At 44.8% G+C, this 19,413-nt stretch overlaps 1 protein-coding gene across 1 annotated transcript in view; it reads left to right on the top strand.

Annotated features, from left to right (window-relative positions):
- LOC121580205 (syntaxin-1A) overlaps positions 1-19,413 on the top strand; it is a 41,569-nt gene that overhangs the window by 19,294 nt on the left and 2,862 nt on the right. Inside the window, exons 4-9 of the mRNA XM_041895263.1 lie at positions 9,910-9,984; positions 10,204-10,277; positions 10,442-10,550; positions 15,066-15,139; positions 15,437-15,574; positions 15,719-15,829. Of these exons, the coding sequence (XP_041751197.1) occupies positions 9,910-9,984; positions 10,204-10,277; positions 10,442-10,550; positions 15,066-15,139; positions 15,437-15,574; positions 15,719-15,829 (581 nt within the window). The remainder of the gene's footprint in view (positions 1-9,909; positions 9,985-10,203; positions 10,278-10,441; positions 10,551-15,065; positions 15,140-15,436; positions 15,575-15,718; positions 15,830-19,413) is intronic.

Here is a 19,413-nt window from a genome sequence, read left to right as displayed (position 1 = left end):
GCCCGAGATGATGATCTCAATGGTGCATCTGTAGAAGTTTGTGAGAGTCTTAGGGGATAAGCTGAATTTCTTCAGCCTCCTAAGGTTGAAGATGCACTGTTTCGACTTCTTCACCACACTGTTCAGTCGTGGTCAAACGATTTGTGAATGACACAAGTATTGGTCTTCACAAAGTTCGCTGCTTCAGTGTTATGAGATATTTTTGTCAGATGTTACTATGGTATACTGAAATATAATTACAAGCATTCCATAAGTGTCAAAGGCTTTTATTGGCAATTACATTAAGTTTATGCAGAGTCAATATTTGCAGTGTTGACCCTTCTTTTTCAAGACCTCTGCAATCCGCCCTGGCATGCAGTCAATTAACTTCTGGGCCACATCCTGACTGATGGCAGCCCATTCTTGCATAATCAATGCTTGGAGTTTGTCAGAATTTGTGGGTTTTTGTTTGTCCACCCGCCTCTTGAGGATCGACCACAAGTTCTCAATGGGATTAAGGTCTGGGGAGTTTCCTGGCCATGGACCCAAAATGTCGATGTTTTGTTCCCCAAGCCACTTAGTTATCACTTTTGCCTTATGGCAAGGTGCTCCATCATGCTGGAAAAGGCATTGTTCGTCACCAAACTGTTCTTGGATGGTTGGGAGAAGTTGCTCTCGGAGGATGTGTTGGTACCATTCTTTATTCATGGCTGTGTTCTTAGGCAAAATTGTGAGTGAGGCCACTCCCTTGGCTGAGAAGCAACCCCACACATGAATGGTCTCAGGATGCTTTACTGTTGGCATGACACAGGACTGATGGTAGCGCTCACCTTGTCTTCTCCGGACAAGGTGTTTTCCGGATGCCCCAAACAATCAGAAAGGGGATTCATCAGAGAAAATGACTTTACCCCAGTCCTCAGCAGTCCAATCCCTGTACCTTTTGCAGAATATCAGTCTGTCCCTGATGTTTTTCCTAGAGAGAAGTGGCTTCTTTGCTGCCCTTCTTGACACCAGGCCATCCTCCAAAAGTCTTCGCCTCACTGTGCGTGCAGATGCACTCACACCTGCCTGCTGCCATTCCTGAGCAAGCTCTGCACTGGTGGTGCCCCGATCCCGCAGCTGAATCAACTTTAGGAGACGGTCTTGGAGCTTGCTGGACTTTCTTGGGCGCCCTGACGCCTTCTTCACAACAATAGAACCTCTCTCCTTGAAGTTCTTGATGATCCGAAAAATTGTTGATTTAGGTGCAATCTTACTAGCTGCAATATCCTTGCCTGTGAAGCCCTTTTTGTGCAAAGCAATGATGACGGCACGTGTTTCCTTGCAGGTAACCATGGTTAACAGAGGAAGAACAATGATTTCAAGCACCACCCTCCTTTTAAAGCTTCCAGTCTGTTATTCTAACTCAATCAGCATGACAGAGTGATCTCCAGCCTTGTCCTCGTCAACACTCTCACCTGTGTTAACGAGAGAATCACTGACATGATGTCAGCTGGTCCTTTTGTGGCAGGGCTGAAATGCAGTGGAAATGTTTTATGGGATTAAGTTCATTTTCATGGCAAAGAGGGACTTTTCAATGAATTGCAATTCATCTGATCACTCTTCATGACATTCTGGAGTATATGCAAATTGCCATCATCAAAACTGAGGCAGCAGACTTTGTGAAAATTAGTATTTGTGTCATTCTCAAAACTTTTGGCCATGACTGTATGTGTGGATGGACCATTTCAGGTTGTCAGTGATGTGCATACTGAGGAACTTGAAGCTTTTCACCCTCTCCACTGAGCTTGGGAGCAATTTCCAAACGCCTGAAGGTACCACGTTCATCTGTACAAACAATAGTACGCAAGTATAAACACCATGGGACCACACAGCCGTCATACCGCTCAGGAAGGAGACACGTTCTGTCTCCTAGAGATTAACGTACTTTGAAGCGAAAAGTGCAAATCAATCCCAGAACAACAGCAAAGGACCTTGTGAAGATGCTGGAGGAAACAGGTACAAAAGTATCTATATCCACAGTAAAACGAGTCCTATATCGACATAACCTGAAAAGCCGCTCAGCAAGGAAGAAGCCACTGCTCCAAAACCGCCATAAAAAAGTCAGACTACGGTTTGCAACTGCACATGGGGACAAAGATCATACTTTTTGGAGAAATGTCCTCTGGTCTGATGAAACAAAAATAGAACTGTTTGGCCATAATGACCATCGTTATGTTTGGAGGAAAAAGGGGGTTGCTTGCAAGCCGAAGAACACCATCCCAACCGTGAAGCACAGGGGTGGCAGCATCATGCTGTGGGGGTGCTTTGCTGCAGGAGGGACTGGTGCACTTCACAAAATAGATGGCATCATGAGGAAGGAAAATTATGAGGATATATTGAAGCAACATCTCAAGACATCAGTCAGGAAGTTAAAGCTTGGTCGCTAATGCGTCTTCCAAATGGACAATGACCCCAAGCATACTTCCAAAGTTGTGGCAAAATGGCTTAAGGACAACAATGTCAAGTTATTGGAGTGGCCATCACAAAGCCCTGACCAAAATCCTATAGAAAATGTGTGGGCAGAACTGAAAAAGTGTGTGCGAGCAAGGAGGCCTACAAACCTGACTCGGTTACACCAGCTCTGTCAGGAGGAATGGGCCAAAATTCACCCAACTTATTGTGGGAAGCTTGTGGAAGGCTACCCGAAACGTTTGACCCAAGCTAAACAATTTAAAGGCAATGCTACCAAATACTAATTGAGTGTATGTAAACTTCTGACAAACTGGGAATGTGATTAAATCAATAAAAGCTTAAATAAATCATACTCTCTACTATTATTCTGACATTTCACATTCTTAAAATAAAGTGGTGATCCTAACTGACATAAGACAGGGAATTCTTACTAGGATTAAATGTCAGGAATTGTGAAAAACTGAGTTTAAATGTATTTGGCTAAGGTGTATGTAAACTTCCGACTTCAACTGTATCTAAGCCTTAACACGACTATGTGCTCCGAAGTCCCTTTCATAGCAGGAGAAGAATCCTGCATCATTATTTTTTTATTTTTTTATTTTTTATTTATTTTTTGGGGGGGGATGGATCAGCTTAATATTGCAGATAGATTGTATCTTCTATCAATGTAATTGTCTGCATCACTTCCAATCCCCCATGTTTTTTTATTTTTTTTATATATATATTCCCCTTTATTACTTTTCAACCCCACCATCCTTTCCCTACTTGGAGTAAATTAGTGAACAACAACGCCCAGGCCTCTACTTCCGGTCTATACTTACTATCTACACCTTATGGACAGAGTTAATTTTACAATAATTCTATATCTATATATATATATATATATATATATATTTTTTTTTTGCTCCTGAACTTCTTCTACTCTCAACCTCTCCGATCATTTTCATGATGTCCATCCGGTTTGCTTCTAAATGCCATATCTTTCTAACTGTGCTCTTTCCCAAAAGCTCCCAACATACAACCTATATACTTATTATGGACACAGTATGCTTACATTATTAGCTATCTTTGTTATTATTTGTTGTTATTTGTTATTAGTCCCATCCTTCAACTCTATTCAATACCTCCCATCTATCTCTTAACACCATCCATATAGGATTTCTATTTGCCATATATATTTCAACCGTACTGTGATGTTTTACAAAAGTTCTGAACCTTTCTATTCTCATTGCTTCTACAGATTGTGAATTAAAAATAAAAATTTTTTGCTAAAAGTATTATTATATTATTGATTGATTGACTATGACTTTTCAGATCACCCAGTAATGCTATCTGCAAGGTTAGTTCCAGGTAAATATTGCAATCCTTTAGCCATTCCTGGACCTGTGTCCAAAAACAAGCTACAAATGGACAGAACCAAAACAAATGATCTAATGATTCTATCTCTTCACAGCTAAATCTGCAGAGCTGGGAAGATTGTATCCCCCATATAAATAACATTCTATTGGTAGCAAGAATTTTATATAATAATTTAAATTGAAAGATTCTAATTTTTTGAATCCGGTGTCGTTTTTGCGTGTCAGTTCATAAACACTATGCCATGGGATCGGTACGTCAAAGATCTCTTCCCAACTATTTTGCAATCTATATGGGACGGCTGTCAATCCTTTGGTCCTTAAGTGAAACTGATATACTTTTTTATTTATCACAGTTTTCCTTAACCAATTATGTTCTTTAATGCAAGGCCGACAGACAAGTTCCTTACTTTCTCCCCCTTCAACTTTCCTCTTCCACTTTTGCGGTAAGGCTGCAATTATTTGGTTGTAATTTTGGGTAGAGCAGACATTTCCATATGTTTTTGTTAGCTGCATGTGCGACATAACTCCACCAGTCCTACCGATGATATCATTTACGAAGATTATACCTTTTTTAAACATTTCTGTCAAAAAATAAAGGTTTTTTGTCAATTAGTATATTTGAATTTAACCACAATATCTGTTGCATTATTTCTTCTGTCGTTTCTGGAGGATTAAATTGAAATTGCAACCAACTTTCTATAGCTTGTTTTAGAAATAGTGACATTTGGGAGATTATTTCCTTTTCAAATAACTGAAAGTGAGAGGTTGTAATCTGAATAAAGGGAAAAAGGCCTTTCTTGAACAGTGGGTGAGACAATCTTACTAATTTGCTTGAGAACCAGTTCGGATTTAAGTATAACTTTTGGATGACTGAAGATTTTAGTGATAGGTCTAATCCTGCATCATTATTGCAGGTTAGAGAAGACCATTGTCAGTGGCATTTCAATGGGGACATTGACACACACAACCTCCTCATCGTCTGTGACAGATGAACTTGACCTTCGTGTTTTGTCGGGGTCACACACTCAAGCTACCCTCATTGTCAGGGCCACGGCAGGCAGAAATTAGTTGTCAGGGCTAAAACGAGATGGCAACCACATTCTGATCAGATGCGCGATTAATGAGAAGAGCCAGGGTTAGGGTTCATGTTCCGTATTCCTACCAGCTGTTTTACATACAAACACACATACACACACACACACATACGCACACTCACAAGAGTGGCAATTATATACACACACACATACGTACCCATATGCACGCACTCACACACCCCCACTGAAGACAGAGCTGTCTTGGCGCCACAGGGAGCCTCTTATGTGAATGTCTCTTCTCTCAGCCTCTGGAAGAGATGATACAATCTCCCAATGGCCGTTGAGTCTGATTTCGGGAAATTAGGAGGACTACAAGGAGTGTATAGACAGAACACAGAGTTACACTAACAAGCTATTGTGGGATCTAGTGGTGGTTTTGGGGCTATCACTCTCCTATTCATAATTGATGAGTGGTTGTAATGTGGGCTATCCACTGACTCTAGACTTTCATTTTAGGAGGAGATAAAAACAGAAAAGGAGAGGAATGAAATGCCAAGGGTGCATCTCAATAGTCTAAACCAGCTTCCTCTCTTTGTTTCCTTTACCCATACAGAACTGAAAACACAGGATAGATGAGAGCAACAAGTAGGAACTTAAACCCACACATTACTTTCACCTATCCAGTCATTTAGATCAATTTAGGGTAAGGAGAAAAGGACAGGAATCCACATTTTGTCTATGGAGACCTAGCCCAAAGTCATGTGTGGGGCTTAGAAGTAGGGTGAAATTACCATATCTCTGTGTGGGTGGTGTGGTCTGTGCGGCCCACTGAGAAGATGACTGATGCTGGGAGCTGGCTGGGTGGGACAGGGTCATTTACATTTACATTTTAGTCATTTAGCAGACGCTCTTATCCAGAGCGACTTACAGTTAGTGAATACATATATTTTTATACTGGCCCCCTGTGGGAATTGAACCCACAACCCTGGCGTTGCAAACGCCATGCTCTATCAACTGAGCTACATCCCTGCCGGCCATTCCCTCCCCTACCCTGGACGACGATGGGCCAATTGTGCGCCGCCCATGAGTCTCGAACCAGGATTCGAACCAGGATCTCTCGTGGCACAGTTAGCACTGCGATGCAGTGCCTTAGACCACTGCGCCACTCAGGAGTTATCACTACCTAAGCAACCCTGATCTTCCATTTGATGGAATATTTTTGATTATTTAGGAATATTTTACCCCTCTTGGGAAGATGTATAAGTAGTTAAAAGCTTTTCAGCATCTGGTGATATGGCTGGGGTATTAAAAGTATGTTTTTTTTATGTTAACAGAAGGGGCTATTTTCAATCAATACTGGGAGGGAGGGAAAGTGTGTTAAAGCAGGGGTATTCAACCGTGGGTCCGCGACGGTACTGCAGGTGGTCCGCGAAATAGATTTCCCTCCCCAATGTTTTTCTGAACTTTATTTCTGAACTCCTAATATTGAGCAAATTACACTCATTGGAGCCAATTACACACACTGGAATATCTGACATATGCTTTGAAAAAGCACCCGCGAATAGGCTACCAGTGTGGCAAGTGTCGCTGGCTGCTGGTAAGCTTTCTTGACATGGCTAACCTTTGTTTAACCAGCTAAACAGCTGCTCTTAGCAAAAATGTGTTTGGAGTTTATTTGTTTATTTGGATCTCCATTAGCTTTTGCAGAGGCAGCAGCTATTCTTCCTGGGGTCCACAAAAAGCACAAAACATGACAAGAAACAAAACACTGGTACACTGATAGACACTGAAGGACAGTCACACAAATGTAAAATACAACGATATAAAACAATACAAAAAAAATGTCACCTCACAGTCCCCGCCGTTCCATGAGATGTTTAATCTTTTTTAAAGGTAATTTTGCTGTTTGCTTGAGTCATTGGTGATGGAAGGGAGTTCCATGCGATCATGGCTCTGTATAATACTGTGCGTTGCCGTAAATCTGTTTTGGACTTGGGGACTGTGAAGAGACCCCTGGTGGCATGTCTTGTGGGTTATATATAGGTGTCTGAGCTGAATGTTATTCAATTATGCAGACAATCAGGAAGTTTCATTACAGTAATACTTCTCATAAAAACTAGAAGAGAAGCAATCAATCTCTCGTCAACCATCAACCAGGGAAAACTGGCATGCATGTTGTTGATGTAAGTTCTGTATGTCCAGTTAAGGGCAAGGTGTGCTGCTCTGTTTTGAGCCACCTGCAGCTTTGCTAGGTCTTTCTTTGCTGCACTTGATCATATTACTGGACAGTAATCAAGATGGGACAAGACCAGAGCCTGAACAACTAGTACAGTTGATTTTTGTGTCAAAAAGACATACCCCTCCCCATCTTCACAACAACTTTGACTTGACTATGATAATTGACCATCCAATGTTATACCTAGGAGTTTAGCTTCCTCAACTTGCTCAATGGTCACACCCTTTATACACATCTCCAGTTGAGGTTTAGGTCTTACAGAATGTTTTGAACCAAATACAATTATTTTAGTTTTAGATGTATTTAAGACCAGTTTATTATTAATCACCCATTCTGATACTGACTGTAATTCCTTATTTAGAATTTCAGTAAGCTCACTGGCCTTGGGTGCTAATGTATGATGTGGGTCCCTGGGTCGTCAGATTGCCTGGGAGGGGGTCCCTGGGCAAGAAAAGGTTGAAAACCCTTGTGTTAAAGGCCCAGTGTTTTATATATATTTCCACACTGAGGTTGGAATAATACTGTGAAATTATTAAAATTATGATAATGCCCTTTTAGTGTAGCTGTTTGAAAATACCTCCTGAAATTTCAGCCTGTTTTGGTCGGATGGAGTTGTGCTCTGCCTGATGACATCACCAGGCGGTAAATTATACTGAACAAAAATATAAATGCAACATGTAAAGTGTTGGTCCAATGTTTAACATTTTCCATGTACACAAAAAGCTTATTTCTCTCAAATTTAGTGAGTATTTCTCCTTTGCCAAGATAATCCATCCAATTGACACGTGTGGCATATTAAGAAGCGGATTAAACAGCATGATCATTACACAGGTGCACCTTGTGCAACTCTAAAATGTGCAGTTTTGTCACACAACACAATACCACAGATGTCTAAAGTTTTGAGGGAGCGTGCAATTGGCATGCTGACTGCAGGAATGTCCACCAGAGCTGTTGCCAGATAATTTTATGTTAATTTCTCTGCCATAAGCTGCCTCCAATGTCATTTTAGAGAATTTGGCAGTACGTCCAACTGGCCTAACAACCGCAGACCACGTGTAACCATATCAGCCCAGAACCTCCACATCCAGCTTCTTGACCTGCGGGATCGTCTGAGACCAGCCATCTGTGGGTTTGCACAACTGAAGAATTTCTGCATAAACTGTTAGAAACCATCTCAGGGAAGCTCCTCTGCGTGCTGGTCGTCCTCACCAGGGGCTTGACCTGACTGCAGTTTGGCGTCGTAACCGACTTCAGTGGGCAAATGCTCACCTTCAATGGACACTGTCACGCTGGATAAGTGTGCTCTTCACAGATGAATCCCGGTGTGAACAGAGTACCCCATGGTGGCAGTGGGGTTATGGTATGGGCAGGCATAAGCTAAGGACAACAAACACAATTGCATTTGATCGATGGCAATTTGAATGCACGGAGATACCGTGATGAGATCCTGAGGCCCATTGTCATGCCATTCATCCGCCACCATCACCTCATGTTTCAGCATGATAATGCACGGCCCAATGTCGCAAGGATCTGTTCACAATTACTGGAAGCTGAAAATGTCCCAGTTCTTCCATTACCAGATATGTCACCCATTGAGCATGTTTGGGATGCTCTGGATCAACGTGTACGTCAGCGTGTTCCAGTTCCCGCCAATATCCAGAAACTTCGCTGGAGTGGGACAACATTCCACAGGCCACAATCAACAGCCTGATCAACTCTATGCGAAGGAAATGTGTTGCGCTGCATGAGGCAAATGGTGGTCACACCAGATACTGACTGGTTTTCTGATCCACGGCCCTACTTTTTATTTTGTGGGTATCTGTGACCAACAGATGCATATCTGTATTCCAAGTCATGTGAAATCCATAGATTAGGCCCTAATGAATTTCTTTAAATTGACTGATTTCCTTAAATGAACTGTAACTCAGTAAAATCATTGACATTGTTGCGTGTTGCGTTTATATTTTTGTTCAGTGTTGTTAATAGACCAATAATAATGAGAGCTCCAAACCTCCTTCCAATAACAGCCCGTTTTCAGTTTTATCCACCCCACTCAGACTACTCCCAGACAGTCCTAGCAAAATTATTGCTTGAGAAATTGCTCTTTGCTAAGAAGCTATTTGTGTTTCTTTGTGACCAGTTTGTGCCTCGCAAAAGTGATTTCTGTCCTCTTTATGAAATTATTAACTTTACCCTGTATATCAAAAAATTACCATATACACTGATTGTTTAAAGCAAAACTACCAAAACTATTGCTGACTGTGAACCTGAACAATACAAATAAAATATATTGTAAGCCCCGTATAGCCAGATGAGCAGGTATAGCCAGATGAGAGTGTCTCTGGTAGCTTACTTTTATTCCGGTAAAACACTGTTTTCAACAGCGCATAGATAACAATAACCTAGCAAATGACATAGGTTGTCACTCAACTAATAAAGCCTAATATCGCGTAAGCCATTTTAGCATTTTAATGCTGAAGGTGCCGGACAGATGTGCAAGATCAGGAACAGGCCGCCTACCTCGCGTTGGTCAGTGCGCAATGCTAGGTGCAGTTTGAAAACTGATATTGCCTGGGATGTCCGAGGACCGATACAATTGTATCTTAAACATTTGAATCGGGGACCGAAGCATATCAGTCAATCGTTACATCACTATTAGAAATGACTTGATAATTAGATAAAAACGGCTGCATTGGACCTTTAAGAGGACATCAGGGCATGTCTTTGTTGGGAGAAACAGAAACAAACTCATTGTTGCAATCGTGTTGAGTTGAATAGGACATGTGAAATAGGATTTTGGTGAATAAATCAATTATTCAAATATTGTTTTTACTCTTTCTCTCAACAGAAACAAAGGCAGAGCTGGAGCAGCTGATGACAGACATAAAGAAGTTTGCGAACAAAGTGCGCTCCAAGTTAAAAAGTATGTTGCAAACACACAACCATTGGTCTCTCTATCTTTCAATCCCCTCTCTATGATAAATAATGTATTTGCCTGAATATTCTACCTTTAATGTGATATAAGCTTCGGCCAGATTCTATTTAAAAAAAATAAACCAGGTTCTTCATTAATTAGACCATCTGAATAAATGGTAGTGGTACTGGTAGATTAATTTTTCTTCTCTCTCGCTGTTCCCTACAGGCATTGAACAGTCCATAGAGCATGAGGAGGCTTTAAACAGGTCATCTGCAGATCTGAGGATACGTAAGACACAGGTGGGTTATGGTGTATATAGCAGGGAATTTCAAAACTGAGTCTGGAGTTTTCAGGATCGGAGTTGCCATCCCTGTTGTACTGTATGTATAACTCTGGTCTAGTTATTCTTGGAAAGCATTAACTATTGATGGACAATGTAACATCCTGCATCATTCCCTGTCAGCATTCCACGTTGTCTCGGAAGTTTGTGGAGGTAATGTCAGAGTATAACGCCACGCAGTCAGACTACCGGGAACGCTGCAAGGGCCGCATCCAGAGACAACTGGAGATCAGTGAGTGTGCTCTGTGAGTGTGTTTGTGTGTGTTCCTGATATTCTCTTATTAGCAAATGTGATACGGTATTGTGCATGTTGGGCATGATAACATTACAGACTATATAGTTACACAACGTATGAATGGGTTGATTTGTTTTGGTTTTATTTGCCCTGTCCCCAGTTTTGTTTGTCTATTTGTTTGTCTACTGTTTCCCCAACGCATGTATTTATGCATTCTTAACAGTGACTGGGATTCCTAATGTTTGGTTGAGGTGTAACTGTGTATGCTAATTTATTAGCATATTTTTATGTAGAATCCATCTGTCCAGATGCATAATTCGAGGAAACATATAATGCGTAATGGAAGGCAGGTGGATCATGTCAACTTTAGGGCTGTGTAGTCAACTTTGATCAGGACAAACCATTGGTGACACGTGTGTGTGTGTGTGTGTGTGTGCGTGTGTGTGTGTGTGTGTAATTGAGAAATTAAGCCAACGCTCCAGACATTGATCCGGTTAGTTTAGAAAGCCATCATGGGAATAGCAGTAAACAAGGTGAGGAGGCTGACGACATCATTTCAATCTTTCATTTTAATATCCTTGTTGAAATTAATTTCTCCACTCACTCATGCAGTTTAGACTGCGTTTAATAAACCTCGGCATGATCATATACATTTTTTTCCTGTATTCTCTGGAGGTGTGTGTGTGTGTCGCACTGTAATTTCAGCTCCAGATGACGGTAGTGAAGAGATAACACCCGTAGGGGCTTATTGAGCAGAATATAATATAAACATTGAAATCTTTCAGGCTGGAAGCAAATGACGTGAGGCAGAATGGGGAGAAATTGACTCTGAGATGATTAGAGATGTAGAAACAAGCTCCTCTTGGGTTCTCCAACAAGTTTTACTATTGGAGAAGCGTGGGGATACCAAAATAGCCTCTTGTGGTTAAATGATTCTCCTCTCTTTTTCTTGGGCCTTGGTCCTTCACCTAAAGATCTTTCAGTAGCATCATGGTGTTATGGCTTATGCTGTTGGCAGCCTAACATGAATGTGTATTGATATTTACAACTCATATGAATCCAACTGTCCAAATGTGTTTGTTCATTTGTCTCAAGAAGTTATGCAATTGCTAGCCTGTGTTTCAAGTCTGTGTGTGTGTGTGTTCATGGCTCCCAGGTGAGCCGCAGGTGTGCTGCAGCCAGGAAGTGCTAGCGGCGCTGAGTCAATATTGAACCAGGCGGAGCAGTAAGCAGAAACCCTACAGCTGAACCTCCACACACACACACACACACACACACACACACTGCACAGTCATACACAGCCATAGCGCATTATACATAGCTATAGAGTGTTATACCCAGTCATAAAGCATTGTACACATCTCACAGGTCTCTTTCCAAAAATTGAGAGAGACGTCCTGGTAAAATATGTTAAATACTGTTAAGGAGAGAGAGGAGCTCTATCAACAACTGTAAAACATCATACCAAGCCATAGATCTTTTTACAGCCATAGTGTTTTATGCATAGGCTACATATTGTTATACGCATTGTTGATACCCACAAATACAAGATTTAACTTGGTAGTTTTCTCTAGGGCTGTCAAATTGACCTTTGCTCTATTTGCGTTATCGTCACTAAATCAAATCAAATCAAATTGTATTTGCCACATGCACCGAATACAACAGGTGTAGACCTTATAGTGAAATGCTTACTTATGAGCCCTTAACCAACAATGCATTTTAGAAAAAAAAAAAAAGTGTTAAGTAGAAAATAGCAAATAATTAAAGAGCAGCAGTAAAATAAAATAACAGTAGGGAGGCTATAAACACCGGTACCGGTACAGTGTACCGGTACAGTGTCAATGTGCGGGGGCACCAGTTAGTCGAGTAATTGAGGTAGTATGTACACGTGGGTAAATTTAAAGTGACTATGCATAAATAATAAACAGAGTAGCAGCAGCGTAAAATAGGCTTTGTCGTGCCCTCTTCACGACTGTCTTGGTGTGTTTGGACCATGAGAGTTTGTTGGTGATGTGGACACCAAGGAACTTGAAGCTCTCAACCTGCTCCGCTACAGCCCACAGCATGGTCAGCTCTCCAGTGGAATGTGAGGCAATGTGGGTATCTGATACCCAATGTGGGTATCTGCCATTTACCTGTGAGTGAGAGGCTGACTAGGCTAGGATAGGCAAGGGGATGAGATGAGTAGGTGGTGTTGATAGCCCTGGGTCCACGCAGAGTGGAGAGAGAATGAGGGGGTGGAACAAGGGTTAGCCTTGGGGGTCACCTGGGAATATAGGAGTACACAGATCCATAGTGGAAGTGTGCACACACACACACACACACACACACACACTACACACACTCACACCTCAATCACAACACAATGCAAAGAAAAATTCTAACCGTAGGTAAACACTGGCAGTGTTCTGATTGGATGCTGGGTTGCCACGGCAAGTGTTACTTTGTCCTTGACAATCAGGAATGAGTCATTCATGACACTCACTCCTCCCAATGGCAATTAGTGAAAGGGTGCACTCATTAAGTTAGCCGGACCAAGAGGTTAGGACTTGCAGATTAACATGTTGGAAAAAATATTATACTGTCACTACTCACTACCTCAAACCAACCAAGGTTTATAAATGGACACATTTGTCAAACCGGCTATGTGAGAGTTATTCAGCCTTTCTTGAAGAAGTGCTGCACACGGCCCGAATAGGGAGAGGAAAGAGAGAGCGACTGTTATTGGGTATGGCAATGGCTGAGGTTTGATGGATAAAAAAGTGGGAGGGCAGAAGGACACTGGGAAGGAGGCAGAGGTCTTTTTTCAGGCCTTATGTCTGTGTGCGTGTTTCTTTGTACGTATTTGTGTGGCCATCACATGTTGTGGCCTTTTCCCAGCCTTCTGATGAATTGTTGTGTCACTAGCTGCCAGTAGATGATCGCCCCACACTAAAGCTTCACCATTTATCTTACCCAGCCACAGCACGCAGACAGCGATTGAATCACAGGGTCGGTCACTAAGGTTACAGACTTGAAATATACATTTCCCCTGGATGGAAGACTGGATTAGGCCCTCCTATTGCCAACAGATGCACAAGATATCCCCAACACATCTCTGCTTCTTGCTAGCAGGCATAGGAAATCTGTGGAAAGCAATATTGCGTGTGCATGCTTTATTTCAAATAGTGATGGTGTTAACTTAATCTGTCTGTAATACAACCATGATGGAGCTCTACAACATAGGTTCCTTTGGATTCTTGTTTGGATGAACTCAATCACTAAGACACATTTACTGAGTGAAACAAAAATGCCCATACAGTATTAATCAAAAGTAATGCATTTGGGTGGCAGTAGCCTAGAGGTTAGAGAGGCGGACCTTGAGCAAGGCACTTAACTGCACACAACTGCACACAAGACCCGGCCGGGCAACACAAAAATGGGAATGGAACTGAAATGGTAGCTGGAAGGCTGCTGGTCTCTAATCCCATGTACCATTTCCTACCGTTGTGCCCTTGAGTAAGGCACTTAGCTGCACACAGTTGCTCTCCATCCAGGGGTGCTGCACTGCTGCTGACCCTCTGCCTCTCAACGTGTGTGTATCTGGGGGTGTTGGGAAAGGCAGAAGGCAAACTTTCCGTTCTAACCAATGGACAATAAAGTCGTATTTTATTCTATTCTATTCTATTAGGAATATATTATATGCAATTATATTTATTCATATATGCTTTTATGAATGCTTATAGCAAATGTTATTAATAGGTAATAGGAGGCACCATAAACTCATTACACCAAGGTAGTTCATAGAAACTATTATACATTTCAAACAGGAAATCTGTGACATACTGCCTTTGAAAAAGGCTGAGTGTGTCTCCCATCAGGGGCTGGGTTCGACAGAGGCAGAGATAGAAACAGGCAGATGAGAGACTAGCCTGTGATTAATCCTACACTGATGCCTCTCTCGCTCTCTCTTTCTCTCTCTCTCTCTCTCTCTCTCTCTGCACCTTGTCCTCCCAGCCCAATTGCCTGGATGGGGTTGTGGGCGCCCACTCTCTGCCATCGTGATGACTGATGCGTCGGCACACACACACCACACACACACACACACAAGCACACACATGGCGAGCGCACACACACACACACACATAGCAGCCCTGAGGAGGCTCATTTAGCCTGTCACAATGACATGCTCACGCCACCTTGGAGGCAGCCCATCGACATGTCTTGGGAGAAGGAAAATGAGATATAACACTGTGTTGGTAGATGTGTGTGTACGTTTAATTATGTGGGAATGGGTGTGTGTGTCTGTATGTGTGTGGTGGTTGGGTGGCCAACATGTTTACCTTCTTACTTAGTTAGCTAAAATATATTCGGTGTGTCTTTCTCAGTTATCGATGGCCATTCCCAGTTGGATCACTTTATGAGATGTGTTGCTGTTTCAAAATGTATAGTCTTCTATTGTGCCCAATTGCTGTTGGTTACAGGTTGGTGGTTGTTGGAGACCAACTCCATGGATTGTGTTTGTTATTGTAGCTGGTAGGAACACAACTAATGAGGAACTAGAGAGCATGCTGGAGAGTGACAACCCTGCCATCTTCACATCAGGGGTGAGTGACCACACACACACAAACAAACACACACATACTCTCACATACTCTCACACACACACACACACACACACACACACACACACACACACACGTGCATGCAAGGAGCCAATACACAGGCAAGCACATGCAATTGTCTGAGAAAATCATACACAATACACTCATCTAGAAGACAAGATCTCACTCTGTTGGCGAGGTGTGGCATACCGACTGAGAATGCCACACCTACAAGAGGGAGAACTTGTGTGTGGGTATGAGTGTGTGATTACACATGAACTGTGTCTCTGTGTCTCCTAGATCATCATGGACTCCAACATCACCCAGCAGGCCATGAATGAGATTGAGACAAGACACACTGAGATCATCAAGCTGGAGAACAGCATCAGAGAACTTCACGACATGTTCATGGACATGGCCATGCTGGTGGAGAGCCAGGTGGGACTCTATACACACTGACTGGCAACACACAACAATGAAGACTACACACATACCAATTTGAAAACCCACAACAATGATATCCCTCACTTTCTATTCCCTGATCCTCCATTTACCTTCTCTCTCTATCTCTCTCTCCCTCAGGGGGAGATGATAGACCGTATAGAGTACAACGTGGAGCACTCAGTGGACTATGTAGAGAGGGCCGTGTCTGATACCAAGAAGGCAGTAAAGTACCAGAGTAAAGCAAGGAGGGTAAGTCAAATACTAACTCTCAATGTGACCTGATGTGAGTGTTGTGTCGTTAGATGTAACGTTGCATGACGTGGCTTGATGTTGCATGACGTGGCATGACGTTAATGTGACATTGCATGACGTTGATGTGACGTTGATGTGAGTTAAGTTGACGGGAGGTGTCATGGTCTGAAGCGCATGTCTTTCCCAAAGTAAAGACACACAAGGACAAGGGGGCAGAGGGAACACTTATACACGGACTAATGAGGGGATATGAACCAGGTGTGTGTAATTGACAAGACAAGACAAATGGAATGATGATATATGGAGCGGCAGTGGCTAGTAAGCCGGTGACGACGAACGCCGAAGCCTGCCCGAACAAGGAAGGGAGGCAGCCTCGGCGGAAGTCGTGACAGTACCCCACCCTTGACGCGCAGCTCCAGCAGCGCGCCAACCCCGGCCCGGGGACGGCCAGGAGGACGCGGAGCAGGGCGAGCCGGATGGCGATGGTTGAAACCCGCAACAAGGAGGGATCGAGGATATCCCTCACCAGGACCCAGCACCGTTCCTCCGGACCGTACCCCTCCCACTCCACGTGGTACTGAAGGCCCCCCACCCGACGCCTCGAATCCAGGATGGAACGGACAGAGTACGCCGGGGCCCCCTCGATGTCCAGAGGAGGTGGAGGAACCTCCCGCACCTCAGACTCCTGGAGGGGACCAGCCACCACCGGCCTGAGGAGAGACACATAATAATACGGAGACACATAATAAGGGGTTAATACGGTAATCAGGGGGAAGTAATAACCTATAGGTGACCTCGTTGATTCTCCTCAGGACTTTGAACGGCCCCACAAACCGCGGGCTCAGCTTCCGGCAGGGCAGGCGGAGGGGCAGATTCCGGGTCGAGAGCCAGACCTGATCCCCCGGAACGAAGACCGGGGCCTCACTGCGGTGGCGGTCAGCTTTGGCCTTCTGACGACGCGCGGTGCATTGGAGGTGAACGTGGGCAGCGTCCCACGTCTCCTCCGCGCGCCGAAACCAGCCATCCACCGCAGGAGCTTCGGTCTGGCTCTGGTTCCACGGTGTCAGAACCGGTTGGTAACCTAAAACACATTGGAATGGCGTTAGGTTAGTAGAGGAGTGGCGGAGAGAGTTCTGGGCATATTCTGCCCATGGCAAGAACACCGACCACTCCCCCGGCCGGTCCTGGCGGTAGGACCACAGGAACCTACCCACATCCTGATTTACCCGTTCCACCTGCCCATTAGACTCGGGGTGGAACCCAGAGGTCAGGCGTCCATGAACGCCTTCCAGACCTTGGATGTGAACTGGGGACCTCGGTCAGACACTATATCCTCTGGTACCCCGTAGTGCCGGAAGACGTGTGTAAACAGGGCCTCCACAGTTTGCAGAGCCGTGGGGAGACCGGGCAGAGGAAGGAGGCGGCAGGCCTTGGAAAAGCGGTCCACAACGACCAGGATGGTGGTGTTACCTTGGAAGAGGGGAAGATCAGTCAGGAAATCATCACTTAGGTGAGACCATGGTCGTTGTGGAACTGGTAAAGGTTGTAACTTACCCGCTGGGAGGTGCCTAGGTGCCTTACTCTGGGCGCACACCGAGCAGGAGGAGACATACACCCTCACGTCCTTAGCTAAGGTAGGCCACCAGTACTTTCCGGTCAGGCAGCGCACTGTACGATCGATACCTGGGTGACCAGAGGAGGGTGACGTGTGTGCCCATTTGATCAGCCGATCACGGATAAGAGCAGGCACGTACCGCAGCCCAGCTGGACACTGAGGTGGAGATGGATCTGTGTGTAATGTTTGCTCTATATCCGCGTCCACCGCCCATACTACCGGCGCCACAATGCAGGAGGCCGGAAGTATGGGGGTGTTGTCTCTGGGCCTCTCCTCTGTGTCATACAGCCGTGACAATGCGTATGCCTTTACGTTCTTCGTACCCGGGATGTATGACAGTGTAAAATCGAACCGGGTGAAGAATAGGGCCCACCTGGCCTGGCGAGGATTCAGCCTCCTCGCTGCCCGGATGTACTCCAGGTTACGGTGGTCCGTCCAGATGAGGAAAGGGTGTTTCGCACCTTCGAGCCAATGCCTCCACACGGTCAAGGCTCGGACAACAGCCAACAGCTCCCGATCACCAACGTCATAGTTCTGCTCCGCCGGGCTGAGCTTCTTAGAGAAGAAGGCACAGGGGCGGAGCTTGGGTGGCGTGCCCGAGCGTTGACAGGACAGCGCCTATCCCTACCTCAGACGCATCCACCTCCACTACGAACGGTAGTGATGGATCGGGGTGGGCCAGTACTGGGGCTGAGGTGAACAGACCCCGCAGTCTGCTGAAGGTCAGCCTCAGCAGACCAGCGGGGCCGGGACGGCCCACCCTTCAACAGGGATGTAATGGGAGCTGCGACCATGCCAAAGCCCCGGATAAACCTCCGATAGCAGTTGGCGAAGCCAAGTAAGCGCTGCACCTCCTTAACCGTGGTTGTAGTCTGCCAATTACGCACGGCTGAAATGCGATCTCCCGCCATCTCCACACCTGAGGTGGTAATGCGGTATCCGAGGAAGGAGACGGACTGCTGGAAAAACATACACTTCTCTGCCTTGGCATAAAGGTCATTTTCCAACAGTCGGGCCAGCATTTTGCGAACCAGGGACACATGCTCGGCGCGCGTAGTGGAATACACCAGAATGTCATCGATGTAGACCACTACACCGCGACCAAGCATGTCCCGAAACACCTCGTTCACAAAGGACTGGAAGACGGATGGAGCATTCATCAAACCGTAGGGCATCACCAGGTATTCATAATGCCCTGTGGTTGTGCTGAATGCTGTCTTCCACTCATCCCCCTCTCGGATACGCACCAGGTTGTACGCACTCCTGAGATCTAATTTGGTGAAGAAGCGCACCCCATGCATTGACTCAATCACTGACGGAATGAGGGGGAGAGGATAACTAAATCTGATCGTCTCCTTGTTCAGTGGTCGATAATCAATGCACGGGTGCAGACCGCCGTCTTTCTTCTTCACAAAGAAGAAACTCAAGGAGGCGGGTGAAGTGGAGGGACGTATATACCCCTGGCACAGGGACTCTGTGACGTATGTTTCCATAGCCGCCGTTTCAGCCTGCGACAGGGGGTACACATGACTCCTGGGAGGTACAGCGTCTACCTGGAGGTTTATCGTGCAATCCCCAGCCCGATGAGGTGGTAACTTGGTAGCCTGTGTTTTTGAAAACGCGTGGTCAAATCGAGGTATTCGGGGGGAATGCGCACGGTGGAGGTACTGTCTGGACTTTCCACCGTGGTTGCACCAACGGAAACACCTAGACACCTACCCTGACACTCTCGCGACCACCCCGTGAGAACCCTCTGCGGCCATGAGAAGGTGGGGTTGTGGAGTGCTAACCAAGGGATACCTAATACCACAGGGAAAGCAGGGGACTCAATAATAAATAAATAAAGTGATCTGCTCACAATGAGTCTCCTGGGTAATCATGGTGACTGGTGCAGTAACTTCCTGAACAAACCCGGACCCTAATGGTCAGCTATCAAGTTCTCTGATGGTGAGTGGAATGGATAGGG

The sequence above is a fragment of the Coregonus clupeaformis genome, chromosome 13 (genome assembly GCF_020615455.1).
Source record: "Coregonus clupeaformis isolate EN_2021a chromosome 13, ASM2061545v1, whole genome shotgun sequence".
Classification (NCBI taxonomy): Eukaryota; Metazoa; Chordata; class Actinopteri; order Salmoniformes; family Salmonidae; genus Coregonus; species Coregonus clupeaformis.
This window is presented reverse-complemented; position numbering and strand designations above follow the sequence as displayed.